At 36.5% G+C, this 20230-nt stretch overlaps 1 protein-coding gene across 2 annotated transcripts in view; it reads right to left on the bottom strand.

Moving 5' to 3' along the window:
- Positions 1 to 20230, bottom strand: part of IFT80 (intraflagellar transport 80) — a 47085-nt gene that overhangs the window by 11362 nt on the left and 15493 nt on the right. For both annotated transcript variants that reach the window (XM_035334389.1, XM_035334388.1), the window contains exons 6-12: positions 17644 to 17753; positions 16974 to 17063; positions 16003 to 16140; positions 6900 to 7079; positions 4227 to 4345; positions 3290 to 3364; positions 1520 to 1683 (exon numbers count right to left, since the gene is read on the bottom strand). In XM_035334389.1, coding sequence (XP_035190280.1) covers positions 1520 to 1683; positions 3290 to 3364; positions 4227 to 4345; positions 6900 to 7079; positions 16003 to 16140; positions 16974 to 17063; positions 17644 to 17753 — 876 coding nt within the window. The remainder of the gene's footprint in view (positions 1 to 1519; positions 1684 to 3289; positions 3365 to 4226; positions 4346 to 6899; positions 7080 to 16002; positions 16141 to 16973; positions 17064 to 17643; positions 17754 to 20230) is intronic.

Below are 20230 nucleotides of genomic sequence, written 5' to 3'. Positions count from 1 at the left end.
CGTTTGTTTTTAATCTGGAAAACCTCAACATTACTTAGAAGCAAAATTATCTCTTTTTTATACCTATAAATTTGAAATATGAACAAAAGGTATTCTCTCTCTTTGACCATTCAGAGAAATAACAGCTCTTGTGTGCCTTACACACGCTGTATTTTCATGGAATAACTGGTCACAGCTAGGGCCAGGAGCTCCTTTTTCAGAACAAGCTCTCCTCCCTCCTCCAGCTTTCCTAGAGAATGAGGAAGGACACTAAGTGCACAGATACACGTCTTTTTTTCTGGATTACTGGAAGAGGGAGAGTATCCACACTATGACACTGAAGTTATGCCTGTCTGTGTTTGGGAGTAAGTGGGCTTGTAAGGAGCTCCTGGCTCTGATGTGCAAACTGCTTCCTGCAGCACGCTCAGCTCTTAGATATTTCTATAATGCACTGCATTATGAAAAACAGACCTGCCCTCAAAATAGGGCAAAGAAAAAAATGCTTCTGCTAGGGTGAGTTGAGAAGAATAAACAGGCCTAGATAAGCCACAGCTTCCTGTGCCAAGAATCTGTTTTCCCATGTGCTGGCATATTATAAGGCTTTTTACCACTACTGGTGGGATTCGTAGCAAGAATAGGGGAAAATAAAAATACAAATCCCTACTTATTAGCAGAACAGAAGCTACTATCAATAGTTTCATTTGGTGAGCTTATTTTGACAACATAGCCAGAAACCCAAGCTCTGTAAATGACAATTTTGAGGAAGATTAGCCTGTGTGCGGAACTGGCTGACAAGATTTTCAGGACACTAATAGCAAAGATTTGGAGCTGGAGATGCTCTTGGGTTTTATTCAGGATGATGGCCAAAGGAACAGGGCCAGAGAATGGATTTACCATCAAAATCCGAAGTTTATGTAGATACAGACAGCAGTCAGTATTCTTGTAGGATTTTTCCATGTTTTCTTCATTTATCCATAATACCTCTACTGCTCTTATCCTAACTGCATCAAAGGTGTCAATATGGCATTATAGCCTGTGCTATACGTACTAATATATAAAAAAACGTACATACACTTGTGCAATATAAATACACAGAGTAAAAAAGACCAGAAGAAAATCCAACTTTTCACTTATCTGTTTATAATTGTTTTGAAAACCACTTATTTCTTTGGAATAATATGCAGTAAAATATAGTGTTACTTATAAAAGTCCATTTCATTATTATGGAAGAGCCACCGTGCAATATTTACTGCAAATATTCCATGGTTTTTCAATCCATTACATGCAGCTGGAAGTTCGGAAACATATATATATTCTAATTCATTTTTTTTTTTAATTAAAGGTAGACAAGACCCATCATTTTAAGTCATTTTTATTGTATTATTATCTTTAATTCATACCATCAATAAATTCTTTATGCTCTGTCCTTAGGTTTTATAATAATTATGCTAAGCATGGAAAACAAAGTTAAATGCACATATGCTGAAAATTTCACAATAAATTATTAGCAAGCATGGAACTATCAGAACTGAGAACTTACCCTTTTCATCAGCTTTGTCTTTTACTGCCAGAGTATCATTACTCAGAGATAGTGTCTGGGCATTTAAAATGTCTGTTCTCATTCCTGGAAATTTTGGAGAGGAAATTAATCTTCCTTCATAGGAATATAAATAAAGTCCTCCACCATCCACGAGAAGAAAATGCCTAAAAAAAAAAAAAAAAAAGCTAATTGTTTAATAATATAGAAAAGAAGGATGACCATTTCTACCATTTCTACCATTCAGCCAAGACAATTGTCTAATATTCTGCAAATGTTCAGTTAAATGACACAATTTCTAAGCCTCACATAGTTGGCATTCTGAAAGCTCTGAGAAGATGACTTCAGTTTTAATGTGAATGTTATATTTTTCCATAAGAAATATTTATTATCTGGAATTACTATGATTTTATGAGTTATAGATATTTTAAGATTTAATCTTATGACGCCTGATGACACAGCATATAGCTAGCTGCACACAGTATTCCCTGCACACCACCACACGAGGACCCTGACCATTGGTTTCTGGACTTTGTGCATATATTTGAGAAAAAGCTCTAATATTTACAGCTAGCTTTGAAATAGTATTATCTGTATCATTTCCTTCACTATGACTGGATTATAACAAACAAAAATAGAAGACACCGTTAACAAACTGCTTGCCATCTATTTAGCTGTAGAGCTTCAGTGAAATAATTTATTTGCCAGAACACGTTGCAGTCTTTTATATAGAATATAAATACTTCTGCATAACAATAATTGTTTGTTGAGTACAGTATCTATAGTTCATAGACACAAAACACATCCATAAGAAAAACAGTTGGTAGACTCCCAACTATTGTAAATAGCATTGCCATTGGCACCAAATGAACCACCATCTGTTTGCACACAGATCTGCCAACGTAGACATATTTTACTAAAATCTTAGGTTCAGTTCTGTGGAGTAGGGATCACCTTCACTGCCACAGAACCTGTACCGTGTTTGCAAACTACACTTTTAATTAGCAGCACAAAAATTCAAATCTAGAATTTGATCTTCAGAATCCTGGCTACTTGTTTCCCCTTCCTGTACTGCAGTCTCTCTGCAGTCCAAGACACACGTGTTTAATCTGGGGCACTCAAAAACGCAGGGAGTATTGCACTGCATTATGCTGGAAAACTTGTCCAAGAATACTTGCCCAAGAGAATTAAGACTAAAATTGAAACTGAAGATTTTTGAATTCTGCTCCTATTCGTAGTCCTTTAAAAGACTCTCCTACAAAAGCACATGTAAAGATCTCTGACAAATGATTTTCAGGAAATACAGATTAAAACATTTTTAAACGGAGAAAAAAAAATGTAATTTCTTGTAAACATAGTACATATATGTAAGAAAAATGAAAGCATCATTTATTTTTTATTTTGCATACCTGGCAACGTTTCTAATAAAGCTTGGAGGCCTAAGATAATTTCTATAAAATATATTCCACTTCAAAAAAGCAATTTAGAACATAAAAAAGAGATGTTACTGTAATATAGGAAGATTTACTTTCTTCCATAAATGAGTATAACCATACATATGTAATATATGAGAAGATTCATTACCACCATCACTGATGTATGTCAAATACACTGGCTAAGCCTTCAGAAGCTACTTACCAATACTGTATATTTTTGTCTATTTCTAAAATTTCCTGTGTGTTATTTTGTTTTATTTCCTAAGAACTTGGTGGCAAAGTTTTTCATGAAACACATCTTAAGAAGTATCTAATAATGACCATTACAGCAAGCTACCTTTCTGCTTGTAGAATCAAAGTAACTGTTCCTTCCTTCAGGTCAAAGATAAGTGGTGTATTCCAGTTCTTTGTACTACAAGAAAAAGAAAGTCATCATTTGTTAAAACCATTATCATTAACATACCATTGTAAATACAAAGTTGAATTCACTAAGTAAAGCACGCACATTTTAATCACTTAACATTTTTATAAAGGGAGATTTTCAACAAGGAAGACAACACATAAGAAGCCAAGTAACACTGATAACTGTGCAGTATGATCCAGTAACACTTCTGCTTTCTTTTTTGCATCCCTTCACATTAGCTGTAGCTGACCTAGGAGTCTGAGTGAACAGCAAAATCACTTTTATATGAAGCAAGCACATTTTTAAAGTACTTCTAAATCACAGCTCAACTCTTACAGTGATCTGGAGTCAGGATACACGCCCTGTTACAGGCTGGATTATTGTTCAACATAAGTCGTCTCACTGAGCTGATTATTTGCTTTAGGAGTAAACTTTAGATTTCAGCATACGAAACAGAATATCATGTTCTTAAAAAATGATGTAGGATTGAATCATTCTGATTTTATTCCAAAATAACTGGCACGCCAGAAGCAGTATTCAAATAGGTGACTCCATCCAGTGACTTTAATGGGGACAAACACATTTGCATCCAGCCATCTTTACTGCTGCCTCTATCTGAAAAGAGCAGAAATTTTTGTAGCCACATGTTGGTGCACTGCCTGGCTGTACAAGAAGCTAGAAGAAGCTGGATGACAGAAGGAAGGCAACTATACTCAAATACATTTTGTTGTATATGATGCTAGATAGAATATTTCAATTAGTTTCAAAAACAAATAGGTCATGAACTACGGTACTTCAAATAAAGTTTCTGCTGCTTTCTTGCAACAGTTAACTAAATTCAAAAAAAGCTTCATGAGTACGTATTACTTACGAAAATACATAACACTGAAGAGAAGTTGAGACAACCAAATGCCCATAGTTCAAAGAGGCCTTGATAACCCTGTCACGGAATTCCAGCAAATCAACTGCATCGTTGATAACGTTGTGTACCTAATCAAGAGAAATCTTTGGTTGAATAAAATGGCAATAAATGAAATGAAAATTACTGAATATTATATACTTTCTTACTATAAGCACATGCTGATGCTATTATGCCATTAGGAGAAGAACACAACTATATAGGAACAGGCACTTTCATAGCACTGGTGGTAAACTTAAAATTCACAGGTTCTATAAACTCTGAACAAACAATGAATATGCTTTTGAAACAAATTTTTGGAAATTGCTTTAAATGTAATTTTTAGCTGTTAATTTGCTGTCTTTGTGAACGGATGTTCTATTCAAAAATCAAAAGCATAATCACTGCTGGGTACTCAAAGAGTCAATTGTCAAAAACAGAAAAAGCACAACAGCAGGAATGCTCAAAGAATAAAAATTACTCAAGAGCTCGATGGACTTCCTTAAAAGAAAGAAATGAATAATTAATGCTTAATCGGAACACAGAAGGTATAAGCCAAATATAATACATGGAGTTGATAAAAGCATCTGTGATTGAGGACGTCTGAAAGTTCCCATTTTAACACTCACTGTTCAGCTGGTTAAACAATTTGAAATGTAATAAATACTTCAGTGATCCCACCATGATCCCATCTGAACACTTAGCAATAACCAAGGTTTTGATAAAGATATGCTGTCTAGTTATTGAACAGTTCTGGCTATTTAACATACTTTAGGAGAAATTTAGGATATGACCTTGATAAGCAGGTTGTGTCATTTCTGTGAAAATTTGCTCAGATGACAATGTTACAAGAAAATCACAGTTTGCCTGTAATCAACACAGATTTCTGAGCTCAAAGATGTCTTTAGATCGTAGCTGCATGAAATCTACTGGGGTGGTAATTTCTCCTTTATTTTCTCCATTTTTCAACCGATTGCAAAATGAGGATTGAACTCAATTATTATGGAAGTCTAGAACAATTTCCAAAGGCATATTACTTTTTGTGTCCACTGCAGTGATATGTCCATCACTAACTTTGCTATTGTAATAATAAGGACAAAGGAATGCATCTAGAAAGTTTTTGTGGGTAAGATTTTTCTATATAAATATATAGGAATAACATAAAATAAAATAACATAAAATAAAATAACATAAAATAAAATAACATAAAATAAAATAACATAAAATAAAATAACATAAAATAAAATAACATAAAATAAAATAACATAAAATAACATAAAAATCTTGGATCAGGGTTAGCTATCCTTCCTCAGCTGTTTGCATATTCAAACTCCCTGGAGTTATTAACAGAGCCCATCTGTTACGAGTCGATGTCTGGGAATGAAAGAAGAAATATGAATTTTTACCTGCTAATTTGTCTTCTGTGTTCCCAGACACTGACTCATATTATCCCACCCACTAGACACAATTGTTATACAGCATTCCTGTTGTTACAACTTTTCCCAATTACATAGTCAACATGAAAGAATTGAGACCAAAAAACATTTAAGGGCCTAATTAGGAATTTAGGAACTTGAATTTGATATTGAAAATATTGGCCCGGTGTCTAATATCAAATGTGTAATTTGGAAAATTTGTAAGATGGAAATCTTATATTACCCCACTGTCCACAGAGCAAATGTTGTGAGTCAGTGTCTGGGAACACAGAAGACAAGTTAGAAGGTAAAATTCATATTTTTGTATTAATTCCCAGATATTTGGTAACCTAAATGTGGATCCAGGCCAAGATTTTTCAAAGGAAGGATCCTGAGCTTAAGCTCCAGAAACCACATGTAGGGCCTGCTGGCTTCCAGCAGCGCTGAGACTTGGCAGCTCCCCCGGAGCTCGGTGCCTATGGCTCAGCACTCAGGGGCTGGAAGCACCCAGCGGGTACCTGATGTATGTTATATGATACATGACAAAGTTCGGTACCTTTGGAAGATCTGGATCTAGGCTGTAACACAGCATGTGGTGCAGATAAGCAGCTACAGCCAGCAACCAAATGTATCTGGGAATTTGCTGAGACAGCAACATTCATCTTCACTAACGACACGGGCACAGCACACTTAGCTAAAGGATTAGCTGTTACGAGGTGCATCAGTCCCTCCAGCATCTTATGAATGCAGGTAAGGCAAAGAAAGTTCCTCTGTATTGTCTACACTTAGTCCTGCAGCTTCATCTTTGCTGACAGTTACTGTAACACTAGTGAAATAATACCATGCTTTGGTTTTGGCCCATGTATTTGTATTGTTTTCTGCATAAACATTTTCATTACACTTGAAATTATCTCTCATAAACTGCCTCCCACAGCTAATTTCACATGTTCTCCAAATGGGCTTTATTTTATTCTGGAGGATAAAGTACTTCTGGCTCATCCGGCAGTATGGTTTAGTTTACAGAGATCTGATCTGCTGTACAAGGGATGGTTATTTGTTATTTGCTAACTCTGGCCATTTTATGATCTTAACATTTTCACTGATATATTCATGGAAAAAGAGGATAATCAGTAATATTTTTTACTTGAGGATTAAAAATTCAAATCTGGTACTGAGAAAAGCCTTAGAAAGCGACTACTCAGGACGTAGAGTTCTGCACAGTTAAGATTACCTGCATGGTTCTCCTCTTAATCAGTGTTATTTCAAAGTTCTTCCACTCCCAGCGCTGCTCCACAACGTGGGCAAAGATGACGTGTCCATTGCCACATGCTCCAGCTAGCTGAGTGCCGTCAACAGACCAAGCAATATTAAATATGCTGCCAGTGTTGGGCTTCTCTAAAGCGTAGGACCACTTGCAGAAAAAGAGAAAACAATTCTTAACCATTTTGTACTTTTTTTTTGGAAATAATGGATTGTAATAAATAGAGTTACTCACATTTTTTAAAATAAATGTGTCTATGCCATAACTTTTTATCACAACTTTAACAAGCAAACCAAAGAGATTAGATTCTTAAATTAGATTACTTGAAAAGTGGGGACACAAAAAGAAAACCATCAGGTACGGCAGAAATGAAGAACATCCCAGCGCCTGAAGTACATTAGGTAAAAGTTAACCAGACACAGTATGCTTAAAGCGTACCTAGCCATCCATAAACCTAGACGATCACTACATAAAAATCAAGGAAGCACACTTAGAAACAATGACACTGGCTACACTGGTACAGTAGGCCACAGACCTCAGTGTGTGCATTCAGTTCATGCTGCAGTGGCGGCCGCTCCTGCACACAGAACTAGCAATGCCCAGAAAAATCAGCTTAAAGCAGCCCCTGCTGCTGCACATAGAGCTGCCGTTGCTCCTCACCGTGCTTCCAACCGAAGTGGCTGAAGAGAAGCACTGAAAGCGATGCCTACGCACCGTTCTCCTCCTAGCACAGAAAGATGCTAGACACCTTGCCCGCCTTTTTCTCTAGGCTCTGTTATTGTTATTTTAAAGAGGAAAGATGTACCAATGTTTCCAGTTGCTCTGCCTGCAATAAAAACAAGTTGAAACATTACTGCAACCACGGTCTGAGATCTGGCCTAGCCTTGGAGAGAACTAGAGCAGCTTACCTTTAATGCTAAGCTTCATTTTATTCCTTTCCCATATTTACATTGTCTCCAGTGAAAACCTTTATTCTCAAATTCCCGCAGCCTTATGTGCAAGACTCCTCTAAAGTTGAGGTGGATGCCTATCAATACACTCTTGTCAAAAACTAGAATTTTCAGACCACGACACCCATCTTCTCTTTCTTGCGTCTCAGAAACGCAGTTCAAACAACTCATCCCAAACCTGAGAACAAGCGTTTCCCTGAAAGTGGGTGACAAAAATGAAATAACCTTTTTATGGACTTCGAGGAAGAATTTAAACCAGAGTTTAAAAGAAGAAAATCTCAGCTACAGCCCCTTCAGAACTGTGTAACAGAATATTTTTCATAGCATTTAGCTCTTGAAGAACTACCTGAATATTCAAACACATTTGAAAACTTAAGAATCAAATCATTAAGAAAAAACATCTGATCGAAGTTAAACGTAGACATTGGATTCTCGTGACTTTTAGATACATGATATTACACCAAAGGGGAGACAGCTGGAAGAAAACACTCACCTAATGTTTCTAACACATTTCATGCTCTGATTTCTTTTGCAGTACCCATAAGACCAGAGAAATATGAAGTCCTTCACACAAAGTCTTCGTGTGATTTATACGAAATGAAATCGCAAAAATCGTATTAAAATAAAGGTGTCAGAGCAACTTTCAATAGCAAGGAAACACAACGGGATGAAATTCAAGCTGCCAGTTGTGCTAACAATGTGCAGCGTACTCCCTGAGATGACTTACTGAGCTACAGCTCTTTTACTGCCTAGGCACACGAGGGCGAGTGAAAGACAATGTCAGCACTGACTGACTTTCCAATTCCAAGCACTCAGTTCCAAGGTTTCAGCTTCCATGCCTCTTGGCTCAGACACACCGTTCACTGCCTATACAATCTGCAGTTGGGGAAGGTAATTACTTTCTCCTTCTTCTTTTCTTCTTCTTTTTTTTTTTTTTTTTGAGAAAAGTTCATAACTTACTCCTCTGCCTCACCAGGATGAGCTCTGTATGAGACACTCCGTAGTAATTAAAAGCATATCTTTAATTTATGTCTGACATCCTCACATGGGAAATGAGCAAGCTCTTGAGCTGTAGGGCCAATGATTGCAACAAGCACACTCAGAATGCTCTGCATGTCCTCCTACATCTGAGACATTTTTCACAGCTGGCCAGATGTGGTCTGAAAAGAGTGTGAAGAAGCGCTGTTTCCAAGCTGGGTATTAGGATCTTCTCGAGCAGACAGGATATTTTTCTAAGGCCTTTTACGTCAGATGAAGGCTTCAAGCCATCAACTAAGAACCACATCATGGAGCTTGAAGCATCTGGCTTTTGGGCTAACTTTTTTATGCAGAGCAGATAGACTGCACCTCTGAAGGAGCATACATTTCCCAAATGACTTTTTTTTAAAGACAAAAGTCTGCTTTTCTTTCAGGTATTTCAAACACCTAGTAACATGTTTCCAGATTACAACCCAAAATATATACATTTTTTAAAACACAAAACAATTAGAAAATGTTATTTCCTATTCCTTTCAGGAAGCACCTGATACAATTCAGAGCACTCCTGTGACCCCTACTCCCTGAAGATGTCTGATACATCATGCACACAAAAAGCTCCAGTAAATAATTTATCTCTGCATTTGCAATACAGAAACAATTTCTTCAAACTGTTATGCATCTCCTCCCTATACTGAGTTAAAAAAATCAGGGTATGGCTATGACTGTATGAATGACTGTACGAATGTTCTTCCAACGCTGTCCGAAATGCTGCAATACTATCCTGTGCTATTACTCTTTGGCTTATACCTCTCCTGTGTCATAATTAATTCTTTATTGATTTCAGTGAACTACCCTCAAGAACAAAACCAGTAGTTATAGAAGTTTCATTATATTAAATGAATACCTAAAAGCAATAACTTAAGCTTCCCTTTTCTGATTACACAATGTAGTAAAAATAGATGAAGCACTGCGGCCATTGAATGTTGTCTGACTTCCAGAAATGGAAACGGAGTAGGCTCTTGAGACGTGGGTCAATTTTAATGAGCAAATGCAGAGGAACAAGGACAGCCTTTCAAACGCATAATTGATAGATCAAGACTCAATATGAAGGATCGAGTTAGTTATTATTTCTGGACCGAGTGCAGTAAGTTAAGAATGGTTATCCACATAATACCACAGCATAAATACATTGAAGAGAAACATAATGAAGAAAGAGCATTTTGTTATGTTTTAAATGATTAAAAAATAATACTAATGTCAACCATGGATGGTTCCTTGTTCCTGGCTGGTCTCTGTTCAGGGTATCTTTACAAGTGCATGGAGCTTGGTGCAGGGAGCACTGACACAGGCTGAACTAAAGCTGATACTGCTGCGCCTCCCCATGAAGTCAGAACCTGCACAACATACCTAATCTTCTGGCTTTAACAATCATCTCTTCTAATTTTGCCTTTGTTTACATGCGATCTGCCCTGCAGACCAGGATTCATAGAGCACAAGGGACCAAGAGGAACCGCGCGCTCTTGGCCCCGCACAGCCCGACCAGGCTGACACTTGCACAAAGGCTCAGCTGCTGCTAAATGAGAACTTTCACTTGTTTATTTTAAAGTGAAGGACCAGTCTGGCTTGTGCCCTGCTGGGGAATTCACATCAGTGCATTGGTAGCTGATACCTCAGAACACATTGCAGTCTTCATGTCCATTAAGGCTGGCAAGTGATGTTTTAGTGCAAACTGCCTGGAAGTTTCACTTCAGAAAATGCCTATTCATTTTCTCATATAACAGAAGACACATAAAATATTGCAAGATTATAAGATCAATTATCCAAAGCAAATCTATACTCAGCTGCATTCGAAGCACCTGAATATGCGTACACATACAGACCTAGCTTGTAGGATGCGTATGTCTCTATATGACTCCACGCTTATTTTACTGAGTATAAAACATAAGGGTTATTGCGTCAAAAGCACCCCTACCAGGCTTCCAACTCCCACCACACCAGCATCCACAGAAGATCCTACAGACCACAGACAACATGCATTAACTGGTGCTACGGAATCCCGAGCTACGGGTGGATATACAGCAATTTACTACCTGAGGAGGAGAAACTTTCCTCAACATGTGGAATAAGAAGGGTTCCTGTTGCCTTCTCGAACATTTGTTGGACTTAGCTCCGGCAATTAAAGTTAATTATCAAAAAAAGGACTAAGCCAGTACCTCCAGGGGAGGTATTATGCTGCTTTCCAAAAATTCTCCTGAAATCCAAGCACACTCTCGTAATTATTGGACCCTGGAAGAACTAAAAATAGGATGACAAACTGTCCCATATAAATTCTTAACCTTAGAAAATGAAACATTGATGTCATTCTTTATATAGATTATTACTTCCATAGATGATCCACATGTTTTCATTTTCTTCCAGAAGTCACATTAGCCAATTCTAATAAATTAAAATATGTCAGCTTGGAAAGAATTGGTCAGCAACATGACTCCATGGGAAACCCATCTGTAGTTTTTTTTATTTTATTGAGCTACAAAGAATTCAGAATCATGACTGTTAATAAAGGTAGCTGAAATAGAGACAGCACAGAAAAAAATAAAAATAAATAAAAATAAAAAACCTTATTTTGCTACAATGCCAAATGCATATCTGTGAGAAGCAAGACTAAATGTAATGGGATCAAAGCTCATTGTAACTCTATAGGAAACAGATTTGCTGTGATTTCTATAGTGCTGTAGTTTAGGACAACTCTGAATAGCATGAAACATGCATTGTATACAGCCACTTTCAAAATCTTGCCATCTTTTTATATTAGTCTAATATCTAATGGTAATATAAAGGACATATTATAATGTTAATTTTATGCCAGTCACACAATTCACTGTCCTGAAGAGAAATCATGGTTTTAAAGATAGATCTTAAATTATTTTCAAAGCTTCTCTGTAGGTATCTGCTACGCTGTAGTTTTAAAAAACTTAGATGCCTTTTTTCCTTCATTTATCAATAGTTGAAAAAATAAGGAAAAAAGAGCACCGCTAACTATTTATCATATAACCAATCCTGGATATCAAATAATGCAATCAACTCTCATTATATTTGTCTTCTTGAGAAGAAGCTGAAAAGAACCATGTTACAACAGGGGTCAATACTTTTAGCCCTAGCACCCTACTTCCACTTGCTTTATATGGGGTGAGGAATAGCTGTTACACTTGCAGATCTTTTCCCTTTATTTTCTACAGATATTAGGCAACGTTCCCTAGATTTTATTACTGTGGTTTTTATATCATTCTTCTACTCTCCAAAGCACTCACGACACAACCTGTCTTAGGAGCAGATGGGTAGGGTCCATTTTCTAAGGCACTTATGTGGGAGTGGAGTGGAGAAGGAGGAAATCAGTGAATTTCAGTCATTCTTACCATCTCTTGCTGTGTAAATATTTTGACCTGATCAGCAATGTCAAGGGAAGCACGCAGAGCCACAGGAAATAGCTTACATAAATGAACTTTTTAAGCATTGCCCTCCATCCAAGCGATTAGATTTGGAAAAGCTGTGAACACCAGGAGGGTTCAAGTCTATCTATCAACACATCCAGCATTACATTTCAATATTTATGCCTTAAAATTCATCTTAGTAGCCTCTACAGGATTAACGATCACAGACACTGGGGCAGACGACAAACTCCAACAGTAAATATATTTTGTTTGTTATTCTGTACGGTAGCCATAATAATTTATTTTAGATAAATAAAGCTATCAAGAGCAAAGGTGATTTTTAAATGAAGAAATAAAACTGTTCTAAGAGTTACTATTATATTTTTAGTTTTCTTTCTTAATGTACAGCTGCCAGAGCAAAGTATCCTGGAAGAAAAAAAGAATAGGAGAAAAGAACATACACTAACAGAATTTAATTTAATTATGTCCCCAAACTGAACACATATGCTAGAGAAGAGTTAATGATATATATATCGCCTGATGGCTCCCTAAGGAGCAATTTGCCAATATAGCTCCATTACATCAGACATAATAAAAATGTCTATGTTGACCAGTAAAAGCCAGGTCTGGTTCTCTTCAAACTCCATCACTCTGGTGGTATGTGAATCATTCTTCCTTTTCCCCCAATACTAGCAAAGCTAGTTCTTTAGTAACTATTTACATTTCACGTCAGGAAAGAAACTTTCATTAAAAGTCACGACTTCTGAAGATAATAATTCATCATTGCTAGCTGCTAAATAGAGAAAAGCATCTGGCACTAGCTACTGTACATGCCTTTATTTCTTTGAGAGTTGAGTAATAAACCAGGTAAAAGAGCCCTTAATTTTATGAAAAAAAAGCCCTATCTACATTTTATTTTAAAAGTCCACAAGCAGACTTATTATTATATACTGATTAAAAAAATTACTCATTTTCAGTTAGCAGGAGTTTCAGCTGTACTCACAACAAATTAGATTATATAATGGCTAGCAAGAAAAACAGTAATGCCCTGGGGATCAGAAACAAAAGCTATACAAAGCAGCCTACAAGATGGCAGGAAAAAATATCTAGTATTTGTCTTCCTTTTCCGGAACATCAGTCCTTGCCACATTTAAGCTTGAATCTATATTGAGTGCAAAATGTTATTTAGACCGTTGGCATCACCCACACAAGAGCATATTTATCTCAGTTTGCCATTTGCTAATATAGCTCCGTAATCCCAGTACTCAGAAAGGAGGCAGAAACTGGTTGTGAAAGAAGAGAGCACAATCTAAAGTGCTGTTTGAGGAAGAATACTGGTGGTAATGGCTAGTCTGGTTGTTTAAAGCACTGTGTCACATAACGTAGTCCAACACAGATGTAATTGTACTCGTATAAACATAACTTCTTTGGCTGCAAAATACGCTATATGTGTATAAACACTTCTACAATGACATATTTATATAGGGAGATGGAAAGGCAACAGAGCAGGTTACTGCTTTAATCATATTTCAAATAGGGTTACATGGCAGATTAAATGGAGACAAATCCTCTTATCCACTTGGCCTAGGAAAAAAAGTTTGGGGGCACAACGACACACTGTCCACGCCTAAATTTAACCCACCCAGAAGGATGCCAGGGAGAAGAAATGATGTCCCCACTGGAGACACAGGCTGTGCACAGCCACCTTAGGTCCCACCATCTGACAGTGGAGAGGTGACCGCACAAACGTTACGATTGCATGCACGGAGTGTTTATCCATTTTCTTCAAAGAGAGGCAGTATTTAACTCTGAACAAAAGAAAGGCAGAGAAATCTAACAGTAAGATACACCTGCTTTTAAAAGGATAGTTTCAATGATGAAAAGCATTACCTGATGGAAATTGTAATCTGTTGGAACAAACAGTGTTTGCATTGGTTAATATGCATTTTCTCTGCTTTGTATAATCCACATGAAATGTGAAGTGATAAAAGGAAACTTCTCGCAGTATATTTGTTCTCACAACATATACCAAAAAGAGACAGGAAATATCTTTTTTACTTCTATATCTTTTATACCTACTTTAGTGTCTTTTTTTTTTAAACCTGTGTGAAATGTACCTGTTCTTGTTTGCACAAGTTAATAAAGCTCCAACTCAACTTTACTCTTCTGAACTTTCTAGTGTGCTTTTAACACCTAGGTAATAAAAAAATCTCCTTAACACAAATATCTTAAAAATTCAGATATCTAAATAAAGTAGATGAAAAAAATTAATCTGTAGAGTGATGCTTTCCAAAAGAAAATTGCATGTGAGGTGTTTTCTTTTCCTTTAAGACAACTATACACAGATTTTACTTATACAGATTAAGTAGCATGAGGAATTTCTCAAAGCAAGAGGGAAAGGCACAGAAAATTGAAGCAATCCCCACTTCAAATATAAAGACCTCAATTGCATTTAATTTTTTTTAGGGAAGATTACCAAAATCAGAATCAGTACAGAAAGTGAAATACAAAGACTCAGAGATCCTGCCCTGCATGCCTCTTCTCATACAATTTTAAAGGCTATTTTTATGAGCGTAAAGCTACCTGAAACGTGCCGTCCCAGTTCACAGTAGGGAAAAACCTGAGGTACTGAAGATGCCCTGAGACACCACAGCAAACGCTGCTTTCCCAACCTGAGCAAAAGCGCAATGAATGCAACAACAAAAGAGGTAGAGAATGGGTCAATGAAAGTCCCAAACCGGCAAGGTTTGATGCAATTCGAGTCTGAACAAAAAGATGCAGAACCACAGGAAACCCACAGAGACAATCAGGTCAATCTGTGCTTTGGGCTAACTTTTTTAGAATACCAGCGAAGGCAGATGAAACCACATTAATTTTAATTGGAGACCAAGTTGGAAGAAAAAAAAAATACTAGGTCAGCAACAGCAAACTTGGAGTAAAGCTGCAAGTCAAAAAAAAAAAAAAAAGCAAACGACAACAACAAAACGAGAGTTATCTCCTTTAGGCGTGTCTTTCTTCTGTTATTCTACAGTCAGGTAGTAATAGAGAAGCTCAGATGAGAGGATTAAAGCATGTCTTAGCTAGAATAATTATGCCCTGTCCCTACATCAGAAACAAAATCATAAATGTTCTCTTAGCTCTTCTTTTACTGCTGCTTTAGCCTTATCATTTCTAATGTCTGGCAACTGCGTTTTGTGATCTTATAAAATAGGCCTGTCAATTCTTAGAAATTTTTAAGGAAAAATAAGCTAAATAATATATGCATAGGAAATTTTATTATTCCTTTTTTTTTTTTTTTCTTTTCCCCCCATGGACATTGTTCTTTTATCTCCTTTTTAAAGACAGCTTAGTGTCATACACTACTTGCTGTTTATAGTTAATAGCATTTCACGATAGCCTTGAAGGATATGCTTGTAAATTCCTACAGTTTTAAAGGAAAAAAAAAATAAAAACAAAACCAGAAAAATGTAATGTCCAGAAAGACAATATTATTTAAAGATTTTTTTACCTACCCAGAACATATTTAGATGTGCAGCTAGGCAGATCAAGAAAGGAACATCTTAGACAGATGCATTCAGTATAAAGATGTTGGAAGCCAAGACTAGTTTCTGCTAATAAAAATACTTGCCTGTCCGTGTATATCCCCAGGAATAGTTACTGTATTATCAATAAATTTGCACAGTTCCACATCTGTCGTTTCTCAGCATTATTACTTACCCCAGTTTTATCACATAGACGTAAAGTATGAAAAGACCCCACAGCAAATAATTCTCCATCTCCAGACCAAGCAATGGATGTTATAGGATATTCATGGGGCTGTGAGCTGTACAGTAGGTGTCCATAACTGTCCCATACCTTAAAAAAAAAATATATATATATATATAAAAAAATATATGACCTCACTTTGAGTGCACCTCTACTTATTCTAGAGCTATAATTTTCCCTCACAATTACAAAGGTTACAGAAATACACTCTCCAAGTTACTTCAGTGTATTTTCGTGTAACTGGAAAAAAAATCACATCATTATAGTTCATCTTTCATTAAAGGCTGTTCCTAATCAATATTGGTTAGTTTAATGCAATGGACTTGACTTTGCTGCTATGACAAATATTACATTATTCTCTATATAAAATATTTTGAAATAATGAGTTTTGTTTCCTGTACTTTACTGGAAGTTTGTAACACAATGACAAGGTTTACTTTATTCAAACTTGCTTCCCCAAAATGCAAGGTACTCCTCAAATTTCTATACGAAACAGATTTTCTCACTGAATGTAACCACTAGAAGACCAGGAAGTCAATTAATAGCATCAAGTCATTTGCAGTGGCTTTATCTCCTCTAATTTTGTCATTACCCCTTTCTGATATGTCACATATGTCATAGGTTACATTATTCCAAGTACTCATTTTTACATTTCTACGTATTTTCCTGTAGGAGTTTGTTTCAATTGCATTTTTTACTAATTTTTATTCTAGTATACCTTTTCAGACACTTCTAATTTTATGCCACTAGACAGAGTGAGACTCAAAAATAATGTAAATAGAGCAATAAGTTTTTCTTGAAAACTGAAAGCCTTCTCATTTAATTTTGAGCTTCTCAGTGTTATTAAAATCAGAAAATTTCAGAATGCCTACAAATATGCTTTTGATAATTTAGTTTCCCCTAAAAAGTTAACCAGTACACACCTTATATTTACAATCTTCACCTGCAGAAAGAATAAGTTCATTGACTGAGTTCCAGTCAGTTTTTAAAATAAGGCCATCGTGGGCTTTCCACTGAAACAGAAAAACAAAACAAAAGCATAAATGCAATGAGTCTGAGAATTTCTATGTTTAATACTTATCATTAATCATCATTTAGTAGCATTCCCACACTCCAGGGAAGATCAAGGTTTCCAGCAATACAAATGCACGGGCTTATTCTCTTCTGTAGAAGAATAAATTAAAGACAGCCTGGAACAAGGCTGAATGAAAGCCTAACAATCTGCACGAAGAGAACGTTCCGGAGGGCTGCTGCTGTATCTTTCAGCCTTTTCGTAACAAATGGAAGGGGAAAGGCTTCTGCATCTCTCTGCTTCCTCTTTGTTTATTTCTGTACACTAAAAATTATTTGACGATTTCTATTGTGGATATTCTTCAGACACATGATTAAGCATTTCCCTTTTTTGTAAATAATCTCCTTACTCTCTCAAAAAAAAAATGAAGTTTTAGTTGAAACAGGAGGTGGAGAGAAAAAAAGAGCCACATGCATGCTGCCTGGAAAATTTTAGCACAAATAGTTTAATGTTTGGCAAAGCTATAGATAACTGAAAAGAGTTTTCACATGGGAAGTGAGACCTTAATGTATTAATGATACCTGTAAAACTTTAACATTTGGTTGGAGAGGTTTAATAATCAGCTGCCTTCCTGAAGTATAGAGAACCTTTTCAGAATCAGGTCCCCAGGCTACTGAGTACACCGGTGTTCCTGTAGACACAAAGAAAACATTTCTTATGACTTAACTGATCAAATTATGCAGAAACTGCAACAGCCACTTCAAACTGGTTACTTCAAATCACACATCAAAGATTCAGGAGTAGGAGAAGGCAAGCCTACAGGCAACCATTTGTCCTCCACATGTGTCTGTCTGCACTCACGGCCACATTTACTGGTTCACTTCATGTTTTAGACAGCCATAGGAACAGTAACACGGACACAACCCAGAAAAGCAGCTCTGAGGACCTTCAGCTCACACTGCACAGCCTTCCCACCCTCCTCAAGTGAACAAAAATACATGGAGTGAAGTCCTGGCAAATCCCCTCGAGAAACGAACACCTACTACTTTCAGTGGGACCACTCTAAACTGAACTGTGAACAAATCACCTATACTTAGAGAAAACATATAAATAATTGATGACTTTTCCAATACCACATCTGGGTTACAGACAAATGTATACGGATTTACGACTGCTGTAGGTAGTTTTGGATTGCACCAAAAATATTTTTTAAGATGCCCAGGATCCATAAAGAATCCTCCAACACAACACATTATTTTTTGTTTGCTGCACTTATAAAACAAACAAGCATCGCACATACAAGCAGCTTACAAAATCAAGTGACAAAAGACAAAACTAGAAAGAGTGGCCTGCAGACTTCACAGATTTTTCCAAATTAATCATTTTTTTTCACGTTGAAAACTCCACAGTGATGTATCTTGAATCAAACTGACTGTTCTGTTTTAAAGACGTTATGTTACAGTTTTTACATGACCTTTTTTGAAAATAGAAGAAAGTGAAAAATTGCACTGAAAAAGCATCCAGGAAAAAAAAAAAAAAGAAAAAAGAAAAAAACAGACTTGCCAACTATGCAAATATTTTCCATAGCACTTGACAGGATTAGTCTCCCCTCAAGAAGAATCAAAGTATTACCCTACTTGTTTCCTTGCAAATAGAAGTAAAAATTTAAGTAAAGAGCATGTCCAAACATTTGTTTCTATCACAGCAAAAGCCCTGTAGCAATGAGCAGCAAGTTTCAGCACAGCCTCACCATTACAAGACATGGAAATTGTGCATATAAAAGTGCAAGGAGAGGGACTGGGTGGTAGGTCCCTGTCAGATCATTGTTCCTCTTTGTAAGACTTGCTTCAGCATCTTCTGAAACGGGAAAGAGAAGGCTTATTTCACACCTGTTTTTCACCTACTGACTGAACATCCTCACTGGCAGAAATGAGGCCATTGAAGACAGGTTCGATTGCCTAAAGTTCTACCTGAGAAATAAGAAACCTCAGAAAGAGCAGTTGTTACAAGCTAAATATTTGTATGTGGTGACTTCATAATTTTAGAAGAGGAAAACAGAAAGCAATTCTCCTAACTTCTCAGAAATCTGCACTTCTTAGGGATTCATGCATATTTTAGCTGATAACTAATTATCAAATCGATCAACTTAATTAATATTGAGTAAATAAACCATTGTAGTATTGCTATTATTTATGGTAATAAAAAAAAAAAAAATAAAAAAACACAAATGCCTGATAAATGCTCTAAGTAATGCTCTTACTGTAAAATTTTCAAATATACTTCTGGCAATTATGCTTCTTTTCAGAAAAAAAATGACTTAGGTATTACCTCTTAATGGGAATATTTTGAGACAGATAGCTAAGTAATTGAACTGACATATCGACTTCCCTAAAATCATCTATTATCTTACCACTTCAGTCTTCAGATGTTTTCTCTTTTTATTATGGCAACGTCAATTCAACACACTAAACTTGATTCGAGCTTCATACCCCAAACCCTAGACTGAAAGTGATGTCATTGTTCCTGAATATTTCTGTACCTTGTGCATTTTCTTTTATGAAGTCATTTATTCTATGTTACTTAGAAATATAGGGTGATGTAATTTTTGTTGTCAACCATGATAGGAGTCAACTCAGAAACATACAGCATGCATTAAGCAAATCTGGCACTAGCTATTTTCCTACTGGCAGCAATCTATGCTTAAAATGACAAATTCTGTCACCAGCCGCACAGAAATTCTAAATAAACCAATTTTTGTCCTGCTCTGATGCTGATTTAACAATCAGAAGACTTTTAGATTTAAACCAAATGTTTTACTTTTTTATGATGGCTGACTACTTAACCACAATTTCCAGGGCTTAACAGCAGGAGCTAAGTTAACTCATTTCCTTCTGCACTTAACAAGAACTTGGTTGGGAAAAGACTGCCAACACATTGCACTGCTGTGCAGAGAAAAGTTCAGCAGGACAGAGAGTACCGTGAATTGTACAGGTGATAAATAGCTTGAGGACAAAGCATTGCGACAAAAGATGTGATAAAAGCAGACAAGGTGGACTGAGGGATGATCCGAAGAAGAAACATCAGCATTAAGCACGCAGGGTGGGCTTCCTCACATCTCAGTGCTCTTCTCGCAGATGTTAATCCCCAGTGAATCATCCCAGCGGGCAA

This window comes from Oxyura jamaicensis, chromosome 9, assembly GCF_011077185.1.
Source record: "Oxyura jamaicensis isolate SHBP4307 breed ruddy duck chromosome 9, BPBGC_Ojam_1.0, whole genome shotgun sequence".
Classification (NCBI taxonomy): Eukaryota; Metazoa; Chordata; class Aves; order Anseriformes; family Anatidae; genus Oxyura; species Oxyura jamaicensis.
The sequence above is the reverse complement of the archived record's forward strand: the minus strand, read 5'-3'. Positions and strand labels throughout refer to the sequence as shown.